General features: G+C 48.4%; 2 protein-coding genes across 3 annotated transcripts in view; one reads left to right on the top strand and one right to left on the bottom strand.

The window, feature by feature from the left end:
* PRKG1 (protein kinase cGMP-dependent 1) overlaps positions 1 to 25,884 on the bottom strand; it is a 1,197,769-nt gene that overhangs the window by 522,616 nt on the left and 649,269 nt on the right. The window lies entirely within an intron of this gene.
* CSTF2T (cleavage stimulation factor subunit 2 tau variant) lies at positions 8,533 to 10,813 on the top strand. The gene has a single exon (XM_041728587.1). It carries the CDS (start codon positions 8,533 to 8,535, stop codon positions 10,363 to 10,365), a length of 1,833 nt encoding a protein of 610 aa, XP_041584521.1. The 3' UTR covers positions 10,366 to 10,813.

The following is a 25,884-nucleotide window of genomic DNA, read 5'->3' on the forward strand; positions in this document are numbered from 1 at the left end:
TCCATTGAGTGCCTAGAATGTAAAAAGCCCTGTGCTAGGCAATAGGAGAAATAAAAATCAGACACTGGTTCTGTGCTTAAGGGGTAACATGAGAGTCTCAGTGCTGCTGATGGAGTAGAAGCAGACACTGGGTGCTAAGTCAATCCTTTGCAAGAAAGTCTCTGAAGTGAGTGTTGACGGATGGAAAGGATTTAGACATGAGAGGATGAGGAGGGGGAGAGAGAAAGAGAGAATATTCTCCAGCCAGGGATGGTGGGCAGGGGAAGAGGGGGGGCGAGTATTGAGAGTGAAGCCCGATTGCAGAAGACGTTAAATACAGGAAGAGTAAGTGGCCCACGTTAGATGAGAACTTACAACGGACTGGAGCACCTGGGCGGCTCAGTCAGGTGAGTGTCTGACTCAGGGCTTCAGCTCAGGTCATGGTCTCAGGGTCCTGGGATGGAGCCCTGGGTGTGGCTCCTTGCTCAGCATGGAGTCTGCTTGAGATTCTCTCCCTCCCTCTACCCCTCCCTGCTGGGCTCTCTCTCTCTCTTTCTCTCTCTCTCAAACAAATAAATAAAATAAGTGATTAAAAAGGAGAGTCTGGGGATCCCCGGGTGGCTCCACGGTTTAGCGCCTGCCTTTGGCCCAGGGCATGATCCTGGAGACCTGGGATCGAGTCCCCCATCAGGTTCCCTGCATGGAGCCTGCTTCTCCCTCCTCCTGTGTCTCTGCCTCTCTCTGTGTCTCTGTGTCTATCATAAATAAATAAATCTTTAAAAAAATTAAAAAATAAATTAAAAAAAATACAAAAGGAGAGTCTGGAGCGGATACTATGCCAAGTGACATCAGACAGGGAAGGAGAAGTACCATGCGATTTCATTTACGCATGCACAAAATCAACGAACAAAACAACAAAGGAGAAAGGGCTATGGATAAAGCAGGGCTGGTGCCGGGGGTTGGGGGGTAGACCAAACAGGCGGAGGGGAACAGGAGATACAGCTTCTAGTGATGAAGTACGTCACCAGGAGGTTCAGCACCTAGTCAAGTAGTCAAGGAACTCTGGTGACAGACGGTCACCACGCTTTGCACGGTGAGCCTTTTGCAGCATATACGATTGTCGGAACACTAAGCTGTACGTGGGAAGCTAGTATTCTATGTCGGCTATGCTTCAGTTAAGAATAAAAATCTGGGATCCCTGGGTGGCGCAGCGGTTTGGCGCCTGCCTTTGGCCCAGGGCGCAATCCTGGAGACCCGGGATCGAATCCCATGTCAGGCTCCTGGTGCATGGAGCCTGCTTCTCCCTCTGCCTATGTCTCTGCCTCTCTCTCTCTGTGTGTGTGACTATCATAAATAAATAAAAATTTAAAAAAAGAATAAAAATCTTAGGGGATCCCTGGGTGGCTCAGCGGTTTGGCACCTGCCTTTGGCCCAGGGTGTGATCCAGGAGTCCCGGGATCGAATCCCACATCGGGCTCCTGGCATGGAGCCTGCTTCTCCCTCTGCCTGTGTCTCTCTCTGCCTCTCTCTTTCTCTCTCTATATCTATCATGAATAAATAAATAATTTTTTTAAAAAAAAGAATAAAAATCTTAAAACAGGGGGAGTCTGGGTGCAAAAGATCCCATGGAGAAGGAATGGAGGGGACCGGGATGCTTCAATGCCCACCACCGTTATTCTGCATCCGTGTTTCACAAAGAAGGAAGCCCGCCAACGCGCACGTCAGATTTAGCCTCATAAATCTCACCTTCGAAACCTTTCACGGTCTGTCCTCCCAAAAGGCAATCTTTAATCACACTGCTCACCAACGACTTTGGGCACTGAAAAACGTTCTGGCTATTTCTATCTAGTGCCTGGCTATTTCTCTTTGTCTCCCATGTATGCGTCCTGGATTATAACCCATCCTTCCAGTCCCATCTCCGTGCCCTCCATGTGGGATGGAGTCTTCCTGGATGATCTAGACCGCGTCACTCTCTCTGTGTGCTTCGTTACATATCGAACGGTGACATGGAAGAAGGATCGCTGACCCAGGAGTAAAACGGAAAGGTCCCCATTCTGACGGAGGGCGCATTATTTAGTGCCATGGGTTTCCTCTCGTGTAAAATGGGGGGTTTATGCATTAGCTAACTCTAAGGTCACTTCCCATCATTCATGCAACAAATAAAATGAGCACCCCCCACCCCGTGCTAAGCTCTAGCCAAGGTGCTGAGCATACAGGGGTGAAGAAGACCAAGTATCTATCGATTGATCGGAATCACGCCAGAATCATCTGGGGGGCTTGCTGAAACCCAGATTTCTGTGCAGACCCCCCCATTCCTAAGAGTTCCTGATACAGTAACTGCTTTGGAGTAGGGCCCCAAACTTCACTTTTCCAAAATGTTCCTGGTCTGGGACCGCACTCAGGGAACTTCTGGTCTAGTGGAAGGTCTGTCTGCCTTTTTTGCTGCTGTATTGTCGGTGCCTAGAATAAATATCGACGGAATAAAATAATAAATGTCAGGCACTTCGTTCATTGACAAAGCGGAGTGTATTTCCTTGAGAAAGGAACTTTTTTTTTTGGTGAAAATTATAGTTCAGAAGGGAAAGAGCAATTCTACTCAAAGGTACATGAGTCACCATCACCAGGAAGATGCAGAGAGGGATGGCTTAGCCACAAAGGCAAATGAAAATTATTTCCAAGCTAGAGGAAGGAGGAGGGGTCACGGAGAACTTTGTGGACAAATGCATTGCATGTGTTTCTTGCTTCAGAGATGCCAGTTATGGCTTAAAATAAGCGTTTCTGGCACCTCTCTTTCGGAATTTGTCTTCTCAGTCTATGTGAGTCTCTTGCACTACTCCCAAAGCCCACAGAATCTTCACATTCAGGTATGAGTTTTGATATCTGGAAATGGCTACGTATTTTTGCCAAGTCTGGTCTGAAAGGGAGGGGATCTGATTGCATGACTACGTTCTTTGTGGACAACGAGGTGCGCTTTCGAGCTAAGACGCCAGTTTTCCAGTATGACTTATAAACAGAGCCCCGACATAGTTTACAGGTAGGGAGTTTAAAAATCATTTGGAGCCATGGAAGCTTCCACGGATGAAGGTCATGGTTTCCGAAGGTGATTGAAGAACGGCCCTCATGAGGCCACATGTCCTGATGTGTTTAAAAATCACTCTTAAAAAAAAAATTAAATTAAATTAAATTAAGAAAAAATAAATAAAAAGTGAATCACTCCTAGTATACTGGGTATTTTGATTTATTGAAAGAATCAGCACTTAAACACGCAAGATGCCATGCACAGTTTTCTTCCAAATATACTGTGGACACTATGTTTTGGTACTAAAAAAAACACACACAGGTTTCTAAGGGCTCTCAGTAACTCTGGCCCACTCAGCTAGTAATAAATAATTGGTTTTTGTGTCCTGGGCCTTGAGCTCTGTGCTCGGTCACATGGGGCCTCCAGAAAGGGGGTCGTAGCAAACCACTCTTCTGGGCTGGAATTAGGAGAAAATACGAAAAGCCTCTGGCAACGAGTATACGGGGAGCCTGCTGGCCCCCAGAGCTCCTCAGCCACTTGCCCACTGTGGGAGCCAGGGGTCCCTTCCGTTGGGGGTGTGTGTGGCTGAAGACAGTAACAGGTTTTCTCCAAGACCACTCGCATCTCACACCTCTCAGCACAGTGCGCTCAATACAGATAGAAACCAAAGACAAAAAAAAAAACAAAAAAAAAAACGAGGGCACGCAAGTCCATTTGTTCAGATCAGCTCTCCCAGTGGGGCCCCCAGACCAGGGCCGGAAGCAGAACCTGAGAACCAGGCAGAAACGCACATGCTCCACGCCGGCCCCTAAAATACTCGTATCATTGCTAATCACTATTATCACAATAGTGAGGTGGGGGGGGTGCTGTGGTGCAGCCACCTGACCTAACAGCCCATGGTTCCAGGTGGTTCTGCGGTGCCCCGGGTCAGACATCGGTGGGTAAGCCCTGCACCCTTCCACGAGTCTCATGGCCGGTTCTCGCAGCCTTGTGCGCAACATCCACACGATCACACACACGGTGTGTGTTGAACAATTAAAAAAACAAAAGTCATGGCTTGTCTCTGTAAAGAGATGGTTCAGAGTGGAGGCAAACTGACTTGTTTTCCTGAAGGACAAGACCCCCTGGCCCAGGAGGAACCGGGGCCCTCGGTTTCGTTCTAACGATGATGTGCGGAAACCAAGACAGAAGAGAAGTCATGAAGTGGCCTTACTCCCTGCAGCCCACGGACACGTCCTTGAACCAGGCAGAGGGATCCTCCTCTCGGGGCTCAGCGGCCTCGGTATGGACACTTTGCTGAGGGCAACAGGCCATCCTAGCCCAGCCCCCAGGAGCCTGGGAGTCTACTTTAACATCAAAAAATCCCTTTGGAAGCTTGTTGGCAACCGTCCCCCAGGCACGCGGCCCACCGACATACGTGTGAAGGGTCCCAGGACTCAGGCTTTGGTAGACGGTAGTAAGTGACCTTCCCCCAACAACAGCTGGGCCCCCAAGGTCCTGGAAACCTTGCTGCCCAAATTCCTCAGGAACTCACACTCTTCCTAACCCCTCCCAACGTGGAAGTATCTAATGGAGCTGGTGACCCCAGGGCAGCTCTTTTCGCCCATGCCCTCTGTCCCCGTGCTGCAATAAAGTCACCTTTTTTTGCACCCAAGACATCTCAGGAATTCTTTCATGGCCATTGGCTTCGAGCCCTCATGTCTTCTCCTACATCAGTGGGTTCCTGGATGCCTGAGGGGACATGTAGACCAGCCCATGGTCCTCCACAAGACCCCAGACCCCAACTAAGACAGACTCGTGCTCCTTTTACTTGAGGCTCCCAGGTGCTCCCTCTGCACCTGCTCTGTCTGTACCATAGTTGGTGAATTCCACTCCCACCTCCCGCTGGCTTGCATCTGCTCTCTGTCCTGTGGGGAGCCAAGTACCCTCCTGGCTGGTCCTGGGGACCCCCTCTGGGTCCTCGCACCGGACCTTCAGAAAGAAGATTTTATTGGGGGATAGAACTGCCCTTGGTTGTCGGCAGATACAAGTAATTGTGTGTCTTTACCGAATAGCTACGCCCAGGCCTGTTTCAAGAACTATCACAACACGGGGAGGTAAGCGGGTGCTTTGTCTTCTCTGCAGCTCAGGGGTCCTGGCCATGTCGGATCTGCGCAGCAGACCATGAGACTCAAGCTACATGACCCAGTCTGTGGACGTGGCCTTGAGTCTCACCATCCCCTCAGAAGGTGGACGTGGAAGAGAGTGATTCTCTGCTTAGGACTTAAAAGACTTCAACTCTGGGCAAGCACACTCCTTGCACATATAACGCGACCCCCATATGCAACTTAATTTTTAAAAAATATTTATTATTTATGACAGACATAGAGAGAGAGAGAGAGAGAGAGGCAGAGACACAGGAGGAGGGAGAAGCAGGCTCCATGCCAGGAGCCCGACGCAGGACTCGATCCCGGGACTCCAGGATCGTGCCCTGGGCCAAAGGCAGGCACCAAACCACTGAGCCACCGGGGATCGCCCTCAACTTATTTTTTAACCACGTTTAAGAAGCAATGAAATGAGGTTCACGTTAAAATATACTTTAATCCAGTGCATTAAAAACATTTCAGCGTGTAAAAAGTACAAAGTTAATGAGATAGTTTCGCTTTTTAAGAGTTTTCAAGATCTTGCATGTATTTACGCGTAGAGGCCATCTCAAAATGCTAAATTTTTAACTAGAAAGACTTGTTTTGTTTAGACTTAAAATTTGGGGCAGCCTGGGGGGTTCAGTGGTTTAGCGCTGCCTTCAGCCCAGGGCCTCATCCTGGGGTCCCGGGATCGAGTCCCACGTCGGGCTACCTGAAGGGAGCCTGCTTCTCCCTGTGCCTGTGTCTCTGCCCCTCTCTCTCTCTCTCATGAACAAATAAAATCTTAAAAAAAAAAAATTGTCATTGCAAAAGTCGATTTCATACCCAAGTGGTTCAAATATACTAAAAAAGCCTTTCGGTAGCCTAACTAGATATCAGTTTCTATATTTAAATTTAAAAAAAATAATAAAACTGTTATTTAAAAAAAAAAAAAGAGAGAAGAAAAAAGGACAACCACTGCAGTGCCCCAAATGGTGTTACTTAGGCCGACTTTCCCAGTCCAGGTAACACCCAGTGAAAGGCCATTCCAGCCTCCCCAGGAAGGGAGCCCCAGCTGGGTCAGCCAGCAGACGTCCCCTCCTCCCAGCACCAGGGTCTGCAACCTGCAGGAGGAGTCCCCTTTCACCCTGGGAGCCCTCCTGGGAACAATCCTTGTCTCTGGCTAACAGCTTCCCTGCCCCAGCCTCCATGGATCAAAACCAAAACCAAACATTCTGTGGGACAGCTGGGGGTGGCGGCATGAATCCCCGAACGGAGCCAATGGGGTCGTCCGGTTGCCTTGGCTGGTTCCCACAGTTCCCAGGATGGGCTTCTTCCTGCTCCCCGGGCCATGGGAGCACCGCCTGGGTCCCCAGGCACCGGAAGCAATCTAGGCCTGCAGGTTAACAGCCCTGCATCCCTGCAGCTCCTCCTCCACAGCCCCAGGAGCCCTGGGTCAGGGAGCAGCGTCAGCTCAGGGAGCACCGGGTGAGGAAGCATCATCAGCTGGGGGAGCATGGAGTCGGGGAGCACCGTCAGCCCAGGGAGCCCCGGGTCGGGGAGCAGCGTCAGGTCGGGGAGCCCCCGGTCGGGGAGCAGCGTCAGCTCAGGGAGCACCGGGTGAGGAAGCATCATCAGCTGGGGGAGCATGGAGTCGGGGAGCACCGTCAGCCCAGGGAGCCCCGGGTCGGGGAGCAGCGTCAGGTCGGGGAGCCCCGGGTCGGGGAGCAGCGTCAGGTCAGGGGAGCCCCGGGTCAGGGAGCAGCGTCAGCTCGGGGAGCCCCGGTCGGGGAGCAGCGTCAGCCCGGGGAGCCCCAGGTCGGGGAGCAGCGTCAGCTCGGGGAGCCCTGGGTAGGGGAGCAGCGTCAGCTCGGGGAGCCCGGTCGGGAGCCTCAGGTCGGGAGCCCCGGGTCGGGGAGCAGCAGTCAGGTCGGGGAGCCCCGGGTAGGGGAGCAGCGTCAGGTCGGGGAGCCCCGGGTCGGGGAGCAGCGTCAGCTCGGGGAGCCCCGGGTCGGGGAGCAGCGTCAGCTCGGGGAGCCCCAGGTAGGGGGAGCAGCGTCAGGTCGGGGAGCCCCAGGGCGGGGAGCATCCTCGGGTTGGGGAGCATGGAGTCGGGGAGCACCGTTAGCCCAGGGAGCCCCGGGTCGGGGAGCAGCATCAGGTCGGGGAGCCCCGGGTCGGGAAGCAGCGTCAGGTCGGGGAGCCCCGGGTCAGGGAGCAGCGTCAGGTCGGGGAGCCCCGGGTCGGGGAGCAGCGTCAGCCCGGGGAGCCCCAGGTCGGGGAGCAGCGTCAGCTCGGGGAGCCCCGGGTAGGGGAGCAGCGTCAGCTCGGGGAGCCCCGGGTGGGGGAGCAGAGTCAGGTCGGGAGCCCCGGGTCGGGGAGCAGCGTCAGGTCGGGGAGCCCCGGGTGGGGGAGCAGCGTCAGCTCGGGGAGCCCCGGGTAGGGGGAGCAGCGTCAGGTCGGGGAGCCCCAGGGCGGGGAGCATCCTCGGGTCGGGGAGCCCCGGGTCGGGGAGCAGCGTCAGGTCGGGAGCCCCGGGTCGGGGAGCAGCGTCAGGTCGGGGAGCCCCGGGTGGGGGAGCAGAGTCAGGTCAGGGAGCCCCGGGTCGGGGAGCAGCGTCAGGTCGGGGAGCCCCGGGTAGGGGGAGCAGCGTCAGGTCGGGGAGCCCCGGGGCGGGGAGCATCCTCGGGTCGGGGAGCCCCGGGTCGGGGAGCAGCGTCAGGTCGGGGAGCCCCGGGGCGGGGAGCAGCGTCAGGTCGGGGAGCCCCGGGTGGGGGAGCAGCGTCAGGTCGGGGAGCCCCGGGTGGGGGAGCAGCGTCAGGTCGGGGAGCCCCGGGTAGGGGGAGCAGCGTCAGGTCGGGAGCCCCGGGTCGGGGAGCATCCTCGGGTCGGGGAGCACCTTCGGGCGGGGTCACCGTCGGGTCCGGGAGCCCCGTCCTGCAGAGAGAGCCGCCGCGTGTGCGGGAGCAAAGCCCGGCCCCGTGGGACGCCCACACTGGGTGCCCGCGACCTGGGCCGACCAGAGGCGGGCGCGGCCGGGTCGGCCCCACAGCAAACCGAGCGCACTCCCCGGCAGGGAGCGGGGCAGCCCCCGTCGGTGGCGGTTTCCCGCGGGGCAAACGGCCTCCAGAGCGCCGTGACGTCGCGGCGACGTCCGCTCCCGGCGCCCACGGCGAAGCCGCTGCGGCCATCTTTACTGCGGTCAGCCCTCCGGGGGCCGTTCCGGGCGGCCGCGGCGGCTCGCGGTGGGAAGCCTGGCGAAAGGCGCGCGTCGGAGGGCACCAGCGGACGCACTCGCGGGGGCGGGCGGAACGGTCGGGCCGCGTCTCGGCGGTTTCCGGGCGGACGCCGGCCGTCGGCTTCCGTTGCTCGGCGGAAGCGAGGCCGCCGAGGACGAGCGCCGGCCGCCGCCGCGCCGGGCCGCCGGGAGCCATGTCGAGCCTGGCGGTGCGGGACCCGGCCATGGACCGGTCGCTGCGCTCCGTGTTCGTGGGGAACATCCCGTACGAGGCGACGGAGGAGCAGCTGAAGGACATCTTCTCGGAGGTGGGCTCGGTGGTGAGCTTCCGGCTGGTGTACGACCGCGAGACGGGCAAGCCCAAGGGCTACGGCTTCTGCGAGTACCAGGACCAGGAGACGGCGCTGAGCGCCATGCGCAACCTCAACGGGCGCGAGTTCAGCGGCCGCGCGCTGCGCGTGGACAACGCCGCGAGCGAGAAGAACAAGGAGGAGCTCAAGAGCCTGGGCCCCGCCGCGCCCGTCGTCGACTCGCCCTACGGCGACCCCATCGACCCCGAGGACGCGCCCGAGTCCATCACGCGCGCCGTGGCCAGCCTGCCGCCCGAGCAGATGTTCGAGCTCATGAAGCAGATGAAGCTGTGCGTGCAGAACAGCCACCAGGAAGCGCGCAGCATGCTGCTGCAGAACCCGCAGCTGGCCTACGCGCTGCTGCAGGCGCAGGTGGTCATGCGCATCATGGACCCCGACCTGGCGCTCAGGATCCTGCACCGCAAGGTCCACGTGACGCCGCTGCTGCCCGGCAAGGCGCAGCCCGGCCCCGGCCCCGGCCCCGGCCCCGGCCCCGGCCCGGGCCTCGGCCCCGGCCCTGGCCCCGGCCCCGCCGCCCCGGCCGTCCTGCTGGCCCAGCAGAGCCCCGCCGCCCCGCAGCCGCCGCACCTGGCGCGGAGGCCGGTGAAGGACATCCCCCCGCTGATGCAGACCCCGATCCAGGCCGGCATGCCGGCGCCGGGCCCCCTGTCCGCCGCGGGGCCGGGCCCCGGGCCCGCCGCGCTCCCCGCGGGCGGCATGCAGCCGCAGGTGGGGATGCCCGGCGTGGGGCCCCTGGAGCGCGGCCAGGTGCAGATGGCCGACCCCAGGGCGCCCCTGCCGCGGGGGCCCATGGCCGCGGGGGGCCTCCCTCCTCGGGGGCTGCTGGGGGACGCCCCGAACGACCCCCGCGGGGGGACTCTGCTCTCGGTCACCGGAGAGGTGGAGCCCCGAGGCTACCTGGGCCCGCCCCTGCACCACGCGTCCGGCCACGCCAGAGACTCGCACGACCTGCGGGGCGGGCCCCTCGCCGACCCCAGACTGCTGATGGGAGAGCCCCGGGGGCCCATGATGGATCAGAGGGGGCTCCCCATGGATGGCAGAGGGAGCAGAGATTCTCGAGGGATGGAGACGGAAGTCCTAGAGACCAGAGTGCTGGAGAGAAGAGGGATGGAGACCTGTGCGATGGAAGCCAGAGGCATGGACGCAAGAGGGATGGAGATGCGGGGCCCGGGCCCCGGCCCCGGCCCCGGTTCCAGAGGCCCAATGACTGGGGGAATCCAGGGGCCCGGGCCCATTAACATGGGGGCGGGTGGTCCTCAGGGACCCAGACAGGTGTCGGGCATTTCAGGGGTGGGAAATCCTGGAGCTGGCATGCAGGGGGCGGGCATGCAGGGAGCAGGCATGCAAGGGGCAGGCATGCAAGGGGCAGGCATGCAGGGAGGGGGCATGCAAGGGGCGGGCATGCAGGGAGGGGGCATGCAGGGGGCAGGCATGCAAGCAGTGGGCATGCAGGGGGCAGGCAAGCAAGGTGGAGGCCAGCCTAGCAGTTTCAGCCCTGGGCAGAGCCAGGTAACTCCACAGGATCAGGAAAAGGCAGCTCTGATCATGCAGGTTCTTCAGCTAACTGCAGATCAGATTGCCATGCTGCCCCCCGAGCAGAGGCAGAGCATCCTAATTTTAAAGGAACAGATTCAGAAGTCTACTGGAGCTTCTTGAGCGGTGTCGGGAGATAACTGGCAGTGGTCTCCAAGTTTTCCTGTAGCATGGAGGGTGGATGCAGAAAGCCAACGTCTGCATCCCCACACTCCAGTGATTAGTGTTTCCCTTCCTGATTTCATCTTGTCTTTTTATTTTCCTTTTGTTTTCCTTTTTAATGGGGGCGGGGGGGGGGCAGGGGGAGGCAGGATTGGGTCTGTTCACTTTTACTCACTGTAAATATACAAGAATAACTCTGAACGTGGTTATACTACACGGAGTAAGATGACAAAGAACGCAGCAATACTGAGAGTGTCTACAATATGTTAAACTACATTTTTTGAATACCAAGTAAAACAATGTGAAAACTGCACATAAGGACTAAACTATTGACCTGTTAAAATAGTAACCTGCTAAAACAGTTTACGATTTTTGGTTGTGTAAGAAAATAAAGACGTTTACCTCAAAATTATCAGATACATTTTTTTTGGTAAGCCGTTTGAAATAGCAAATACTATTTTGGGGACAGGAGATGGTTGTATTAGGTTAAGCATCATTTTAGTGGAATTATTTCAAAATGTTAGTGCTAACAGGTTAAGTCTCAACTTGTGGTATTAGAACTGGTTGGTGGGTTTTGGGGTTTTTTATTCTTTTAGTTTGTTTTTTTGTTTTGTTTTGTTTTGTTTTTAAAGCTGTACTACCTGAAAAATCCAGGAGTGCATGTGGTGTGACGTTGCACGTACCCCGCCGTCCAGAGAGCAGCAGTATTCCGGCCTGGCCTTGAGCCTGACGGTTCTGCTGGGACGGTCCTAGGACGGGCCAGGGTCCCAAAGGCCGCTTTCTCAGTACCTTCCTGCGTCTCAGTAATCTTTTAAGTCCTGATGTGAATCTAAGTAGCTGCCTCACATCCTTTGTAAACAGGCGCGTCTAGGGGCCAGTTTACCGGGGCGAGTTGTGCACCGTGTTGGACCCCACGAGTCGCAGAGGCCTTGATGCAGGAAAGCTCCTGGGCCCCTGGTGACCAGCCTCCATAGGCAGGTGGTGTTACCCCCGTGGTCGGCCTCAGTCTCTCCAACATGTAACCCCCCTTTCAGTTTTCTCGTTTGCAGATCTACTTAACCTATCACCGTGTTATCAGAGTAATTGAGACCCAGGTACCAAGAGATCATGCTTCTAAGCATGAGTTCTCGGCTCAGCTGGGTACTCAGTACTCTGCTGTTCATGAGAAGTAAAGCCCAGTTAGCCCTAATACACGTACCCATGACAGAGACTTAAAAGTCAGTAGGAAGGTGGGGCTTACCACATTTTCTTTAGAGCCACTACCTAATTTATTTTTAAGCCTTAAAGACAACACAAAAATGCATATCCTAGACCACACTATAATTAGCAGAAGCAGAAGCTCCCAGATAACCAGGTGGTCTTACTCTGGGGAAGAAAAACCAACGTCTAGTAATAGAGGAAAAAAGAGCAATGAATACAAGGAGCATCTTCAATGGGCAAGTGTCTCTTTTTACAAAGTTTTCCTCCCTGTGCTATTTCCTGCCACCTGTTTTACTCCTGATTTTTTACCATTGCTCCTACTGGCCACCTTGCTTGATCCCAAAGCTTTCCCCGAAGGGCTCTCACCGAAAACTTCAATGTTAAGGTTCTTTGCTGTAGTTAGATCTGCGCTGTTCAAGGCAGACTAAGAGGAATGTAAAGGTGACTGGTGTCTGATGTGTATTTTTAACGAATTATTCAAAAGATACCTGTTCTTGAGAGATGTAAGAATACTTTCTTTTAAATATAAAAGGCAAAACTAAAAACTGCAGGAGTGGATAGAAATCCCTTTCTTAAACCCATGGTCTGGGTAAGTGCACAGCTGAGGTCATTGTGAAGATGTGCTCTGTGGCACGATGGCAAGACCTGCTCCGTGGCAAGATGTCCATAGCAACATCTTGGTGCCTGCGCACCTGCCAGGTCCACTTTGCTGGCGTCCCCTGAAGATGTCCCCCCCCCCCCCCCCCATAATGATCTTCCTGACGGCACTTGGTACATTTGCTTTATCCCCCGCCCCCTGCTCCGTTTCACAGACCAGGAACTCCGAATGTGGACTGTCCCTCGTTTCTGTATTTGCTATGCCAAAGTCAACAGGCGAGAAAGAGACAAAAGGCGCTATCAATCTTAGGGGGAAAACCCTATTTCCCCAAAAAAGGTTTAGATGGCACACACAACAAATGAGCTCTCACAACGAGTTAACATTGGAAAACAAATTAGCAAAAGGCAACAGAAGCAATCCCCTCTGCTCTGCTAGGCCTTGCAAAAGAGGTTCTCCTATCTGCCCCTTTACTGGGTTTGGGGGGGTTGTACAAAGATAGGGAATGAAGAACGTGAAATGGTTTATGGTTCAAATTGTCCGCTCCGATCCAACCCGGTACTGAGGGTACCTTTCCGGTACGGTATTGTGATGTTTCATACAATGCAGTGAACATAACCAACTTGTTACCTAAATAAAGAATTGATTTAGGAAAAAAAACAAAAAACAACAGGGTCACTGAGTAGGGAGGGAGAAAGCCTCATTTCATTCGATGGTGATCCAAGCGACACGTGCACCATAATCAGAATCTTAGCTGTTTTACTACATCATCACTCCTTATACCCCTCAGCATCCTGCATTTCCCCAAATCTGAGTAGGCTACAAAAGGCGATCACAAATCCCTTCATAATAACAATTCTTAAAGACAATGGAGCAGAACACTGATTTGCAAATAGCTTTTTAGGGCTATTCCTCTGGAGCGGTAGGTTTTCTGGGGGGAGTGTGAAAGGCTCAACTTTAACCCATGCCTGCCCTTTAGCCCTTCCCCTTCGATGCCTGGTAATATCAAGACCACTTCTATCATCTGCTGATGTTCCCGGACTTCTAATTTTTAAGAGTTATTGGATAAGACAGAAAACAGCATGAATCCCAGGAGACTGCAGATTCATCCAAACGAGACCATGCCTGACTTGTCAATAGCACGTCCACAACACGTTTTTAATGCTTTTCTGGCATCAGAATGCTTTTTTTAAAAAAAATGCTTTTCCTGTCATCTGATAAATATGATCAATCAATCAAAAAAAAAAAAAAACCCAACCCAAACCCTTACCATCACCTCAGTTTGCAGAGCACCTCGCTTTCCCGTGCTCTGATGCGACATGAAGCGCACAGAACCTTGTTTCCTATGTTCGTGCCAGGCCTCCCTCTCAGGACAATCACGTGGGGCGACCCACTGTGGCCGACTCAACCATCAGCCCCATCTCCCGCTCTTCTCACAAGAGTAAGTCAGCCTCTCACTGCTGAATGCTGTCAGCTAATCTCGAGACAGACCTGTGGCTGGAGACGGCTTGTCTCATTGGCCTTGTCAAGAAGACTCTATCATCAAGAGCTAATGCAGTTGAAGGAGCATCATTAATGCCACTACTCACTTCAATAGTACAAATATTACGGTATTGGTGTAGACTTCGCTCCTACGTTTCACACCCATGCATATTCCCAAATCTTAACTAGGTCTTGGGATTGTTTCCATTTGCTCTTATGCACTTTGGAACAAATATCTACTCCTTCCGTTGAAAATCCAGCCTGACGAATGTTCATGTTACAAATAGCCTCTCTCATGAAATGTTAATGAGCACGTTTCTTCTCGATGTTCTCTACCACGGCATAAGCCTTATGTCATGGAAAGGGCCTAGATTGCATCAAAAGTGACGTTGGGATACTATGGTCAAAAATAACAAAAACTCAGTGATTATTAGACACTGTATGTAAAAACACTAAAGAATTACCCTGGGGTGGCGGGGAGGAAGATGAAATATCCTGGTTAATGACAATTCTTTATCAGTAGAAGTTGATTTAGGTGCCAAAGGTAGGTAACTAATTGTCAAAGGGTTAGAATAAAATAGTCAACATTCTCCACTGTGATGGCTTCTGTACAACCTAAAGGGTATTAAATCTTCAGGGATTCAAAATCAATCTCAGGTGTCACAACAGTTGGTCATTAAAAAAAAAAAGAAGAAGAAAATCTGATTACTTATTTGTGGTCTATCCGGAAAAGTAGAATGGATTATCTCTCTGGCATCAAGCAATGAAAGCAGCAGGCCCCTCCCTCTGAAAGTCATTTTGTCCCTTCAATTAATTAGCTGTCTTCATCAAAATTCCATCTCACTGGGGATCCCTGGGTGGTTCAGTGGTTTAGCACCTGCCTTTGGCCCAGGGCGCAATCCTGCAGTCCCGGATGGAGTCCCGCGTCAGGCTCCCAGCATGGGGCCTGCTTCTCCCTCCTCCTGTGTCTCTGCCTCTCTCTCTCTCTCTCTCTCTCTCTCTATTTCTATCATAAATAAATAAATAAATAAATAAATAAATAAATAAATAAATCTTTAAAAAGAAATTCCGTCTCATTGCATTACCAATATACTTCAATAACTGTACTGCTCAAGTCCGGCAGCCACTTGGGTGTACCTGTCAGCCTTTGACTGCTCTAGTCTCTCACCTTGCTGCCCAGAGGGAATGGGGGACAACCTGCATATTGATGCACCCCTCATCCCTGGACGTCGCACAGAACAAGGTAACATCTGCTATGACTCAGCCCCCGAGTCCCTTTACCTTAAACATTGATTTTTAATAACATTCAAACCACGAGCCACAGTAAAAATCATATTAGTTGAGTTCATAGTGGGACAGAAAGGCCTATACAGGACTTGCTTGGTGCACTAACATCCGTAAAACCAGTCTATGTCCCAAACATCATCCTTGTTCACACGTTAAATAAAACGGCAACACAAATAAGAGGGAATTAAAACATTTCCAGACGCCAACCTGGCTCTGCGAGGGTAAACGCAACCACGGCCTACTAACAGAATATCCTTCCTGTCTTAAGGTCAGCCGGTATGCCAAAAGCTTCCTTTCGTGCTTCTGTACTTGCCCGTCACCAATCAGACAAGAGGATCCTTGTCTCTTCGAAGAAACAGAGAAACTACATTGTTGAAATTTCTAGAATGACATACTTTTCTCTCCCCGCCATCCATTTTGTCACTTTGGTCCTTCAGAAGCTCTAAATATCTTCAGACAAGGAACCCTGATCTGTGGCTTGTGGGCCAAGTAAGCCCAAGGATTTCAAAACATTGAATTTGAGTGCATTTAGGGGCACTGTGTATTCCTCAACGTGGCCAGAGGCCCAGCCTGTCCCACAGTCCGATAGTAGGTGTGATTCACACAACTGCTGGCCATCCCTGGAACCTTGGAGTCGACAGCTCCTGCCTTCCTATTTATTTATTTATTTATTTATTTATTTATTTATTTATTTATGATAGACATAGAGAGAGAGAGAGGTAGAGACACAGGAGGAGGGAGAAGCAGGCCCCATGCCGGGAACCCAATGCGGAACTCAATCCCGGAACTCCAGGATCGCGCCCTGAGCCAAAGGCAGGCGCTAAACCGGTGAGCCACCCAGGGATCCCTCTATTTATTTATTTTTAGCTCCTGCCTTCCTCTGCATGAAAACACAGCCAGTTAGATGCAATCGAAACTCTTAGTGTTGGGCTTTCCAAATGTGAGCTAGAAAAACAGTTTGGGCAACTGGTCCACCAAGTACCTTTCTGCAAAGTCAACTAACCAACCAAACATACAAACACCCAGAACAAACAGAAGCAACAACAGCACATTTTTGATCTCTAGTCTTTCATGACGTACACTGAGCAGAAGAATATTCTATAATCCTAATCAGGTGAGTACCATTCTCCCAAAATATTAATATATTTGCATTAATAATATCAAGTATGCAAATAATATATTTGCATTAATAATATCAAGCCAAAATAGCAATATTTTTTTTTCAATTCAAAAATATTTTTATAAAATGAGAAATAGGGACTCCTGGGTGGCTCAGTGGTTGAGTCTCTGCCTTCGGCGCAGGGCGTGACCCCAGAGATCCCAGGATCGAGTCCCACATCAGGCTCCTTGCAGGGAGCCTGCTTCTCCCTCTGCCTGTGTCTCTGCCTCTCTCTCTCTCTCTCTGTGTGTCTCATGAAGAAACAAATACAATCTTTAAAAAATTTTAAAAAATGAGAAATAACTGTGATAGTAAATGGTAGTGGCTCTCGATTGCACATACATAGAGTATACATAGTGAAACAGAGTTCTTTAATGACTTTATCTGTTAAGTAATCAAAAAAAATTCTACCGTTCAATTTCCACATAGAAGGGGCACTGATTTAAAAAATTACAAAAAAAAAAAAAATCAGATGTCATCCCCTTGTTTGAAACGTCTCGTGGCCTACACTGCTCTTAGCATAAAATCCCACACACACACCCCAAAATAAATAAATGAATAAATGAAAAATAAATAAATAAATAAATAAATAAATAAATAAATAAATAAATAAATAAATATCCCACACCCTTACCAAGTCCTATAAAGCCCTAAGCCAACCCCGGTGTCCTATCCTTGGCCCTGACTTCAGGCCTGGCTTTCTTTCCTTGAATTTATGAACTCACGTTCATCACGGAGCTTTGTATTTGGCAGCTTCTCTTCCTTTGACCCCACTCTTCCCCTGGGCCTTCGAGGGGCAGGTTCATCGTTTTTACTCAGACTTCAACTTACAGACCACTTCACTCAGAGGGGCTTTTCCTGAACACCTGCCCCCCATTAAAATGGTCTCCCCATGCTCTCTCTCTGCACTTTGTTCATATTTAAACGACGGCTCTCTCACCTGAGCACTTCTTCATCATGCAGCCATGCTTTCTAAGCCTTTTGCAAAACACACTGTTACCTACACAAGGCAAACTTGAGGCAAACTCATTAATGAGTTGGCCTTCGTGATGGCCTCGTTACATTTGTCCTGTGGATCTGCTCCCCTATGCTAGTTGTGTGGCTGCTGTGATGTACAGGCGAGGACGGAGGCACCTGCAGACTGATACGGATACAGATAGGCAGCGTGTGTGTCTATATGGAGTATGATCGCACAAAATGAAAGGCTATTTCTATGAAGACTGCTGAGGTTCTATGACACCAGGGGACTCTGGGAAAGGCTCCAGCTCTGCTCTTTTTCTGCTAGGTTGCATTTACTCACCTTCTGTGTTTTGCCTCTGAATGAGCCCAAGAAGCTCGTTCCCATTTCAAAGGAGAAGCAAGTGAGTTAGTCATTCTCTGAGTTTGTCCTAGGCCCTCAGACACCTCGTAACACCCAAGAAAAACCAGATCCTGAACATGTTCCAGGACATTAGCTTCAAATAAACCTCAGCAGACTCTGGCATCAGTACCCCTGCCTTGTGTAATTTATGGATGAACCCCTGTTGTTTGCCTGGCACTTGCCTTTGACCGGACCCTATCCTGGATTCATAGAGGAATGTGTACCCTACACGTTCTTCCAACATAAACCCTTGGCCCCAAGCAACAACGAGACTCATTTCCCTTCCCTAAGTCTCTCAGAGGCTCCGTCTGCTATGCCCTACCTGTCTTTTAAAATAATAAACTCTTTTCCACTTCCTCTGGTGTGCTTAACCTAAATACACTCTAGCTCTATCCATGTCATGACATATGGCAAAGTTTAATTCTTTTTTATGGTTGAATAATATTCCAGTGTGTGTGTGTGCGTGCGCGCGCTTGCGTACACCCCATCTTTTTCCATCTTTATCCATTCATCAGTTGATGGACACTTGGGTTTTTTCCATAATTTGGCTATTGTAGATAACACTGATATAAACAGGGGTGCGTATACCCTTTTGATTCAGTATTTCTTTTATTCTTTGTGTATCAACATGCATTTACCCACAAATATATTTTTATCATAAATGCAAGTTTATGAAGGATATAAATACGATAATATTTTTTAAATTTCTAAGACATGCAAAAAATAATGTAGTATTTGTTAGGGAGCCATACATATTTAGTAAAGACATAAAAAGTAAAGACAAGAGGCACTTGGGTGGCTCAGTCAGTTAAGCATCTGCCTTCAGCTCAGGTCATGATCCCAGGGTCCTGGGATTGAGCCCCATGTCAGGCTCCCTGCTCAATGGAGGGGGGTCTGCTTCTCCCTCTCCCTCTGCTTCTCCCCCCCCATTCATACTCTCTCTCACATTCTCTCTTCAATAAATAAATAAAATCTTAAAAAAAAATAGTAAAGACAGAAATGATGAACACCAAATTCAGTAACCTCCCTGAGAAGGGGAGGGGGGAATATGAACAGAGAGAGCTGGAGACATTCATAGTGTGAGTCAGGGTGGTGGCTTCACAGTTACTCTTGGGGTAAATACCTAGTAATATGATTGCTAGATTATAGGGTAGTTCTGTTTTTGAATTTTGGAAGAGCCTCCACACTGCTTTCCACCGTGGCTGCACCAGTTTGCACTCCCATCAACAGAGCACGAGGGTCCCCTTTCTCCACATCCTCCCAGCACCTGTTTCTTGTATAATTGATTTTAGCCATTCCAACATGATATCTCATTGTAGATTTGATTTGCATTTCCCTGATGATGAGTGACGCTGAGCATCTTGTCATGCTCAGATGGATGTCTTCTTTGGAAAAATGTCTGTTCATGTCCTTGGCCCATTTTTAACTGGACCATTTTTACTGGCCCATTTTTTATTTTTCAATATTTTATTTATTTACTCATAGAGACACAGGGAGAGAATGAGAGGCCGAGACACAGGCAGAGGGAGAAGCAGGCTCCACCCAGAGAGCCCGATGTGGGACTCGATCCAGGGTGTCCAGGATCATGCCCTGGGCTCCAGGCAGCGCTAAACCGCTGCACCACCCAGGCTGCCCTATTGGGTTTTTTGAGTGCTGAGTTTTATAAGTTCTTTATGTATTATGGTTACTAAACCTTTGTCAGATATATCATTTGCAAATATCCTCTCCTACTCTATAGGTTGCCTTTTAGTTTTGTTAAATGTTTCCTTCACTGTGCAGAAGCTTTTTATTTTGATTTAATCCCAATAGTTTATTTTTGCTTTTATTTTCCTTGCCTCAGGATACATATCTAGAAAGAAATTTCTAAGACCTCTGTCAAAGAAGTTACTACCTATGTCCTCTTCTAGGATTTTCATGGGTTCAGGTCTCACATTTGGGTCTTTAAAGCATTTTGAGTTTATATTTATGTATGGTGTAAGAAAGTGGTCCAGTTTCATTCTCCTGCATGTGTCCATCCAGTTTTCTCAACACCATTTATTGGTCTGTTTCTCATTGGATATTCTTTCCTGCTTTGTCAAAAATTAAATGACCTTATAATTGTGGGTTCATTTCTGAGTTTTTTTTTTTTTATTCTGGTTATTGATCTATGTGTCTGTTAGTGTGCTGGTACCATATTGTTTTAATGACTAGAGCTTTGCTAATACAACCTAAAGTCCAGAATTGTGATGTGTCCAGCTCTGTTTTGCTTTTTGAAGACTGCTTTGGGCTATTTGGGGTCTTTTGTGGTTCCATATAAATTTTAGGTTTGTTCTGGTTCTGTGAAAAATGCTTTGGTATTTTGATAGGGATTGCATTTAAATGTGTAGATTACTTTGGATAACATCGACATTATAATGATATTTGTTCTTCCAATCGGTGAGCATGGACTGTCTTTCCATTTCTTTGGGTCTTCAATTTCTTTCATTAGGGCTTTTCAGTTTTCAGAGTATAGGTTTTTCACCTCTTTGGTGAGGCTTATTCCTCAGTATTTTATTATTTTGGGTACAATTAGAACTGTTTTCTTAATTTCTCTTTCCACTTCATTTCTGGTATGTAGAAATTCAACAGATTTATGTATATTGATTTTGTATTGTGCAACTTGGGGATCCCTGGGTGGCGCAGCGGTTTGGCGCCTGCCTTTGGCCCAGGGCGCGATCCTGGAGACCCGGGATCGAATCCCACGTCAGGCTCCCGGTGCATGGAGCCTGCTTCTCCCTCTGCCTGTATCTCTGCCTCCCTCTCTCTCTCTGTGTGACTATCATAAATAAAAATTAAAAAAAAAAATTTGTATTGTGCAACTTGACTCGATTCATTTATCAGTTCTAGTAGTGTTTTGGTGGAGTCTTTCAGGTTTTCTATATCATGTCTTCTGCAATTAATGAAAGTTTTACCTCTTCCTTACCAATTTGGATTCTTTTCATTTTTTCTTGTCTGCTTGTTGGGCCTAAGACTTCCAGTACTATGTTGAATAAAAGTGGTGAGAGTGGTCATCCCTGTATTGTTTCTGGCCTTAGGGAGAAAGCTTGTTTTTCCCAATTGAGAACAATGTTAGCTGTGGGTTTTTCATATATGGACTTTATTATGTTATGGTCCCTCAAAACCTACTTTGTTGAGGGATCTTTATCATGAATGGATGTTGCACTTTGCCAAATGCTTTTTCTGCATTATTGAAATGATCATACGGTTCTTATCCTTTCTTTTATTAATGTGGTGTATCATGTTGATTGATTTGCAAATATTAAACCAGCCCTGCCACCCATGAATACATCCCACTTCATCATGGCAAATGATTTTTTAATGTATGGTTGGATCCTGTTTGCTGGTATTTTGTGGAGGATTTTTGCATCTATGTTCACCAGGGATATTGGCCTATAGTTCTCTTTTTTAGTGATGTCTTTGTCCGCTTTTGGTATCAGGATAACGCTGGCTTCATAGAATGAATTTGGAAGTTTCCTTCCTCTTCGATTTTTTAGAATAGTTTGAGAAGAATAGGTATTAATCCTTATTTAGATTTGCATGTGAAGCCATCTGGTCCTGGATCTTTTGTTTTCCAGGAGTTTTGTTTGTTTTTTTTTTTTCCTGATTCAATTTCATTACTGGTTATCAGTCAAATTTTCTATTTCTTCCTATTTCAGTTATAGTAATTTATATGTTTCTAGGAATTTATCCATTTCTTCTAGGCTGTCCAATTTGTTATCATATAGTTTTGCATAATATTCTCTTATTTGTATTTCTTTGGTGTTATTACCCTTCCCTCATTTTTTAATCTTATTTTATTTTTTATTAATCTTTCAAAGACTTATTTGCAAGAGAGAAAGAGAGAGAGCAGGTGAGAGGAGCAGAGGAAGAGGAAGAGAGAATCCCAAGCAGACTCCCTGCTGAGCATGGAGCTCAATCTCACGACCCTGAGATGGTGACCTGAGCTGAAATCAAGAGTCGGACACTTAACCAACTGAGACACCCAGACAGCCTGTGATTTTATTTATTGAGGTCCTTTCTCTTTCCTTTTTGATAAGTCTGGCTAAAGGTCTATCATTTTTCTTGATTTTTTTTTTCAGAGAACCAGCTCCTGCTATCATTGATCTGTTCTATCATTTAGTTTCCATGTGATTTATTTCTGCTCTACTCTTTATTATTCCTTTCCTTCTTCTGGATTTAGGTTTTGTTTGCTTTTTTTCCTAGCTCCTTTAGGTGTTAAGGATAGATTGCTTATTTGAGATTTTTCTTGCTTCTTAAGGTAGGCCTGTCTTGCTATAGACTTCCCTCTTAGAACAGCTTTGGCTGCATCCTAAGGGTTTTGAACCACTGTGTTTGCATTTTCATTTGTTCCCATGTATTTTTTTTTTTTTAATTTCCTGGTTGACCCATTCATTGTTTAGTAGCATGTTGTTTAACCTCATGTATTTGTGGTCTTTCCAGATTTGTGTGTGTGTGTGTGTGTGTGTGTGTGTGGTTGACTTCTAGTTTCATAGCATTGTGGTCAGAAAAAGTACTTGGTAGCACTTCTGCTTTTTTGCATTTGTTGAGGACTGTTTTGTGGGTTAATATGTGATCAATTCTGGAGAATATCCCATGTGCATTTGAAAATAATGTGTATTCTGCTGTTTTAAGATGGAATATTCTGAACATATCTATTAAGTCCATCTTGTCTAATCTGTCATTCAAAGCCATTGTTTCCTTGTTTCTTTTTCTTTCTTTTTTTTTTTTTTTAAGATTGTATTTATTTATTTGAGAGAGAGAGAGAAAGAGTATAAACAGGAGAAAGCAGCAGAGGGAGAGGGAGAAGTAGGCTTCCAATGAGCAGGGAGCCCGACTCAGGGCTTAATCCCAGGACCCTAGGATGACAACCTGAGCCGAAGGCAGATGCTTAACCAACTGAGCCACCTGCAGGCCCCTGTTCATTTTCTGTTTAGATAATGTGTCCACTGATATAAGTGGGATGTTGATGTTCCTTACTGTTATATTATTATCAATTAGTTCCTTTATGTTTGTTATTAACTGCTTTACATATTTTGGTGCTCCCAAGTTGGGTGCATAAATATTTATATCTACTTGTTTGATTGCCCCCTTTATGATTAAATAGTGTCCTTCTTTGTCTCTTGTTACAGTCTTTGTTTTAAAGTCTAGTTTGTCTGATATATGTATTGCTACCCCAGCTTGCTTTTGACATTCATTTGCATTGTTGCTTTAAATTCTCCATCAGGCATCTTACTACATCTGTTTCACTTAGATGTCCAGCTATGGTCTCATGTCCTTTCATTTGGGATAAATTCCTCTGTCATGGTTGTCTAAGTCCCTGCCTTCTGTATGTTAGAAAAGCCTGTTGTATCTCCTGCTCCTCAAAGTAATGGTCTTAAAAAGAAGAGGTCATGTAGTGCCCAGAGCCTGGTGCTTCAGGGAGTGTCCCAGGTGTGTACTGCATGAGCTCTGGTGTTGTGTTGTGGCTGCTCTATCCTTCAGGCCAGTCATCTGCAGAGGCTCTCCTTGCATTTGTGAGCAGTGTTTGGTCCCCGGCCTGTATGTGGCGAGCTTTAACTAGATGTGCTGTAGGTGCTTGTGAAATGAGCCCTGACACCACCTCCAGCAGATCTGAGGCCCTGCAGAACTCTCTGGTGGGGAGGCTTGGTGTGGGCAGCAGTTTGTGCTGGTCTTCTTAAGAGACAGGCCCACTGCGCTGGGAGTGAGGCAGGCTTGACTGAGAAGTACAATCCCACAAAGGCACAGGGGGACTCAATGTAAGCAGGTGAGGCAGCTAGTGTAGGGGTTGCACTGCTTCCTGCAGGTTCTCTGTGTCTATGCCGTGGGGTGGGGAGGACATGGCACAAGTGAACTGCCATGTTCCTGGAGAAGCGTCTCCCTGAAGGCTGCCTCTGGGGCAGATGCTCTGGGCAGATGCTCTGAGAAGATCGAAGCATCTGCCCCTGTCTGCCCCAGGCGTTTCCATGTCATCTGCCCCCAGGTTGTTTGGCTGCTTTCTCTTCATGAGCAGTGCAGTGCCCTTCAGGTTCTATCCCAGTCAAGCCTGCTGACCTTTACAACGCCAGGTTTTAAGCCCTGCTTATTGCTAGAAGTCATGAAATTCAGCCCCTGTCTCTTTCCAAGCCAGTGGCTATGGGGAAACACTTTCCTTGTGCATTCCCCTGTGTGCTCCTCTCTCTCTCTCTTTCTCTCTCAATCTCTCTCTTTTCTCTGATAACTGCTCCCTCCCCTCTGCAGCATCTGTGATCCCTTTCTCCCCTAAACCGTGTCTCCTTACATCCTACTGTCTTAGATGTGGCCTCTTCTCTCCTTTTAGTTGTAGAGTTTGTTTTGTCAGTCTTTGGGTGGATTGCTGGGGTATTTAGGATGAGTTGAAAGTTATCCAGTTGTGTTCATAGGATGAAGGGAGCCTAGGGTCCTCCTACTCCTCCATCCTCCTGCTCTCCAGAAGGGATTTTAAATTTATCCAAATAGCTTTCCTTCTACTGGCACAAAAGATCAAGAATTGGCAAAAATCTTTTTCTTTTTTTTTTATAGTAGCCATTCTGATGGGATGAGGTGATATCTCATTGTGGTTTTGCATTTCCCTAATGATTAGTGCTCCTGAGCATCTTTTCATGTGTCTCTTGGCCTTCTGTACATTTTCTGGGAAAAAAAAATGTACATCTAAGTCATCTGTCCATTATTAGTTGGATTATGTGGGGGTTTTGGTGTTGAGTTGTGTGAGTTCTATATCTAGTTTGGATATTAAGTCCTCCCCCCTTTTTAAAGATCTATTTATGAGAGAGAGAGAGAGAGAGAGAGAGAGAGAGAGAACGCATGAGAGTGGGAGAAGGCGCAGAGGGAGAGAGAGACTCCTCAAACAGATTCCCCTCTGAGTGTGGAGGTAACACAGGGCTCAATCCCAGGACCCTGAGATCATGACTTGAGCTAAAACCAAGAGTCAATCACTTAACCAACTGAGCCATCCAGGCGCCCCCGGATATTCACCCCTTATCAGATTATCATTTGCAAATATCTTCTGCCATTCGTTAGGTTGCCTTTTTATTTTGCTGACAGTTTCCTTCCCTGTGCAAAAGCTTTTTAGTCTGATGTAATCCCAGCAGTTGAGTTTTGCTTTTCCCTACCCAGGCTGAGGTAAATAAATGAGATGTCCCCTCTATCAGAAGCCAGATTGGAAAAAAAAGCAAATAGAAATCCCGTTCTTTTACAGATAATCTAGTGAACATTAGGCTTAATAGGAAATGGAACATAAAGTACTGTAGTTGAAATGGGAAGGTCACCTGAGTTTGCATTCAGTCTCTATGTGTGACCTTGTTTTCTCAGGGGTGGAGGGAAAGCTGTGGCAAATCGATGAGAAGCAATAGTTATATTTGGGACATATTATCACCAGAAATGTCATACATCAAAGATTATTTCAGCCACATGGTGACAAAGAGTGACTCTCACGGATGAATGCCACCTTTTATAAAAAGTCTCTCCTAAAACCCAAGTTGTTTTATAATCTGCAAATCTCATAGTCTTCTTGGCAATATCTGCTACCCCAACAAGACAAGAATGTTGAGTTTACATTCGGATACTACGGTTCCTTCTGTAAATGTCTCTGCCTATAATACAGGAATATGCCCTTCTAATGCTCACACAGCTTATCATCTAGACAACAGAAGAAATCTTGAAACCATAAAATCAGCCTCCTTACGTTTCAGTGAGAATAAACCCTCTACAGAATTCTCCTGCTAAAAAAAAAAAAAAAATCAATAAATAAAAGGATACTGCCAAATATTTTTTTGAACCTCATCTAAATATTCCTCTGCACTTTAAAAAGGGACCTATATAACAAAAGCAGTTGAAGGTATCTGCCCAGCATTTGTTCTATTAACTTTTTTCCAATCGTGTTATTGGAAATGGTATCAAAACTCTGCTGTAATTTATGCTTTTCGACTTTGTCTTTGAACCCGATAATTAGGGGTATAAATTAACCAAACTGACATTTCTAAATTAAGCAAATTAGAATTTTTGTTTTCCTCTTAAAGAAAAGTTTACCTTGGGTTTAAGTGATTTAACTCAAAACATTTTGAGCACACACAAATTTAAATTCAAATCAAGGCCTTTCAAGTGGTGACATCAAAGCACCATTGTGAGTCTGTGAGGATGACCTTGGAACACGTGAATCTCTCATTTTCACATGTGTTCAAACTACTTGTATTCCATCCTAATTTGAGGCTTTGTTTGCCTAGAGGGGAAACAAAATTTGCTTAATTAGAATGCTTTGTGAATTGGAAGTGAGATGAGCTACAGGATCTTTGGTTGGTAGGGATTTTGTTGTCATTGTTTTCAGATAAACATGCTTTAGGAATCCCCACCCCCCTCCACCCGCCC

This window comes from Vulpes lagopus, chromosome 14, assembly GCF_018345385.1.
Source record: "Vulpes lagopus strain Blue_001 chromosome 14, ASM1834538v1, whole genome shotgun sequence".
Lineage (NCBI taxonomy): Eukaryota > Metazoa > Chordata > Mammalia > Carnivora > Canidae > Vulpes > Vulpes lagopus.